Consider the following 3,959-nt stretch of genomic DNA (forward strand, 5'->3'; position numbering starts at 1 on the left):
CAGCCTTGGAGGAGATTATGTTGAGAAATAAAAAAAAAAATTCTTAAAAACGTTGTTTTTCTTGGTCAGGCCGGAAACTTATCAATCCACCCTCGTAAATTCGTCAAGCATCAAGTGTTTCCTATTAAGTTCTAGGGAATAATTTGTGATCCCAAATTGATTAATTTTCGATTTCTGGTGACAAGGTTCTTCTGAGATCTCATGCTCTAGAAATGACCGACGATTATCTTAGTTAACAGTCTAAACATATCAGCCGGAAGATCGGACCGCGAGATGCTGTTCCCTTGCCAATTTTGACATGCCCTTTGTGGAAAAAAAGTACTTTCGGTAGCATGCGCTGGTTGTCTTTCATAATAGTCGGAGACTTGTCCTGAGTAGATACGAGTGATGAAGAAAAAATGGAGAATGTTGACCCATTTTATGCCATCTGGGTCTTTGAGTCCCGATTCTCGATTCTATACTGCATTGTTGCTTGTTTGAAAGATCAAATGATGAACGTATGTTTGTCTCTTATGACAAGACTGTCTGCTCCTGAGTCAGCTCTTGGTTGGAAATCAATTCATGAGAGTTCATGGATAGAAAACCATTGGTGCGAAATTTTTTGAATCTCATTTTGAACAGTGAGGATTTTCATTGTACATTTATGTGTTTTCATATCTCAAAAATGTTGTAACTCAAAACAGTAAATAGAATCTATTTAATAAGTGAAATGAGTGCTCTTGACCATGCCGTTAATGAAATAAACGGAACAAAGAGTACTCATGAATTCCAAGTTGACCAAATATTGTCATTTTCTTTTTTTTAAATACTTTTGGCGGTGTGTAACAAGAAGGGAAGGGGGGTCATAATTTTACTTAATCAAGCATATATTAGTCCGTAAAGGCTATTCTAAAAACGCCAAATGATCGATATGTTTTTTTTAAACCCCTGATAAGTTCAATAGTATTTTTCCGAAACCAAATATTTGACCATGTTAATCTTTTGAAAATTTCGGCATGAAGTCGGCACGTGTTAATGCGAACCGGTTAAAATGAAACTTGGGGAGAATTTTTTCCAAGAATTAAAAAGATTAGAGAAGGTGTCTACGTTGCTCTCTAGTTGAAAGTTGATTTTTTTGACCTCCCTAGTGAACATTCTAGTAAATCCCTTAAAAACGCGTCCTTTCGACTAGAGTTCACATTGTGTATCGTATTTTGTATTCATGGTTCTATAAATAAAGCAAAGTTTAATTAGTAAGGTTGATTTAAGAGGTACTAAATTATCAGAACTGAAGAAAAAAGTGAATTAATTGCCGGCATATTCCACGCAATTGGCTTTAACGACCGTTTAGTGAGTTTGCCGTGCTTTATAAATGCAGAACTACATGTGTGTTGGTTAAACCAGAGGCTAAGTCTCATAGTCCCTTGTAGATGTAAGTTGATAATCTATATTAAAAAAATAACATTTTTTTAATCACAAACTTGAATTGTAATTACGAAATATTGTTGGCAATGGAAATTTCTTCGAATCAATCGTGCATGCAGAGACTCCCATGCACGACTTAATTCGAAATGTCTTGGTGTATCATTCAAACAGTTTATCGATGCAAATAAGGTGCGATTGATTATATTGTTTTCTCGTGTTTATCTTACGAAAGGTCATGAGGTCATATTCTATAATTCTTAATGAGATATATTTAAAAAATTCTCTTTGTCTTGTGATCAGTCTTGCGCTATAGAATTACGATATATACATTTTTGTATAACATCAACATGTTCTGATATTATTATTATATTTCTATTTTTAAGAGGTTTTTCGAAAGCCTTTAAATTGTTAGGTAAATTTGGCAGATCGATAACAAGGAGCAAATAGAAACCAATCATTTTTCAAGGCGTTTACAACTATTAAGTATCTTGCTAAGTACCTTCTAAGTACAGGATCTAAAACAAGGTAAACGGGACATTCAAGGGACCACCGGGAGCGACAATTGTCGCGTTTCCACTTATACATAAGAACGAGTGCAGGATTTTAAATTTTTTCTGTTTTACATAATCATCACAGTTTAAAGTGAAAGTCTTAAGGGACTGTAAGAGGATCGTAAGGAGTGCGCTGTGTATACTGTGGGAGTTGAACTTTATCTCCTAAAGATTCATTGATTATTAAATATTATTTCTTGCGTATAATACGGGGAAAAATTGAGGTTGAGTTTTATTATAATGTCTCGTCACTAATTATTACCGATCTTTAATTACCTTTAAAAAATTCAAGTTTTTCATCAATCGCAGACTAAGAATACGTTATGAGGGAATAATCATGACAAGGATAACGAGTGATCGATTTTACGTACAACAAAGAAACGGACTTTCATCTGATTAATTATTGTTTCAAACAATTCTCAGCTGTATACTTTACAAACTTTAAAAGACAATCGAAATTGTTAAGATAATTTAAAGTGTTGTTTAGTTGGACAAGGTGGATCACGTAAATAAATTTTAGGCCTCTATCAGTGTGTAATGGTAATGTTTGTTATTTTATGTTTTACATAAAAGATGAGATGTCATCTACGCACTTCGGACTAAGTCTAGTACATTTATAAGATATATTGAATAGAGGAGGCAATTCCTTTACCGTCCGTTGATAAAACCAAAGTTGTTATTGCTGAAGTTATTCTTCATAATGTTTGAAGTTTAGGGCAAGGAAATTAATTTTAAATGTTGTAGATAATGTTGTCTAGATAATGCAAACAAGTTTAGACCTCTACCAGTATGTGGCGGTAATGTTTATTGTGTTGTGTTTTACCAGCAAGATAGGAATATGTCATCCACGCTTTTCAGACTAGGTCTAGTCCATTTTCAAGATGCATTGAATAGAGGAGCTATTACCCTCTTCTATTCGCTGATAAAATTAAAACCTTGTTGTTCTTGTTGATAATGTTAGAAGTTCAAGGCGAGTAAATCGATCTAAAATTTGGTTCCTTAGACTCTTTAGTAAATAATATAAACAAGCTTTAGATCTAGAATATTGAGTTAAATTGTAGAAGAAAAATTATAAAAATTGCAATACTTACATAAAAGTACAGCTCGACTCGATGAGACTGTTTTGGTGCGCACGTGTAGGATTCCAATCTACAACATCCGGTGTCGTCAGAGCACCTGTGCAGAATTGCACAATGTGGAACGTACGTGGTTGTTGTACTGGGGTAGACGTCTCGAACTGGTACAACTCTGGCCCGAGGCCATCGACAGCTACCCTCCCGCGAGACCTTACGGGCATGCTGCATTGCCTCTTTGGCTTCGGCCGCTGAAAACAAAAGTAAAGGAATTCAAGGTCGAAGTTTCATATCGGTTTTTAAGACTTTCATTTGCAACGTATCTCGTTTCTTATGTTTTGGTGCACCTTACGCCATAACACATTCTCCAAAATTACAACTTAAAATTGAACAAAACCAGGCAGCTAATTAGAAAGTAGAGTATTGTAAAACTTTTAATTTAAATATTGGTTATGTTTCTGTAAACAAACTTTCGGCTTTCAATGTATGTATTTCTTTTTACTTAGTTAAAATGCAAAGCTCTACTAGGAGACATGAACGGTTGGGTGGGCATCCAAAATCAGGATACAGAAAGAGTAGTAGGTAATTTTGGGGATCCAAGAACAAACTGTAACGGAGATAAATTAGTTGGTCTATGCTAAGAAAGGCGTCTGTTTATTACATATACTTGGTTTAAGCATAAAATTATCCACATGTACACCTGGTCTAAAGGAAATAGCCGCAGTATAATTGACTTTGTTGTTGCGGATGAAAGACTATGGGAGTTAGTCAAAGATACAAGAGTCATGAGGGGTCCTGAATGCAATACTGATCTTTACATTCTGATCTCAAAAATTAACTTAGGTCGGGGATGGAGAAAAAAGAGAACCAAGAAAGCAAAACAAACGCGAATCAAAATTGAGAACCTACGGAAACCGGATGTGCGAATAGA

The 3,959-nt window shown here is 35.0% G+C and overlaps 1 protein-coding gene across 2 annotated transcripts in view; it reads right to left on the reverse strand.

Annotated features, from left to right (window-relative positions):
* The window catches only part of LOC117181643 (protein PFC0760c-like), a 235,372-nt gene that overhangs the window by 107,642 nt on the left and 123,771 nt on the right, over positions 1-3,959 (reverse strand). For both annotated transcript variants that reach the window (XM_033374537.1, XM_033374538.1), the window contains exon 3: positions 3,047-3,279. In XM_033374537.1, coding sequence (XP_033230428.1) covers positions 3,047-3,279 — 233 coding nt within the window. The remainder of the gene's footprint in view (positions 1-3,046; positions 3,280-3,959) is intronic.

Source organism: Belonocnema kinseyi, chromosome 10 (genome assembly GCF_010883055.1).
Source record: "Belonocnema kinseyi isolate 2016_QV_RU_SX_M_011 chromosome 10, B_treatae_v1, whole genome shotgun sequence".
Classification (NCBI taxonomy): domain Eukaryota; kingdom Metazoa; phylum Arthropoda; class Insecta; order Hymenoptera; family Cynipidae; genus Belonocnema; species Belonocnema kinseyi.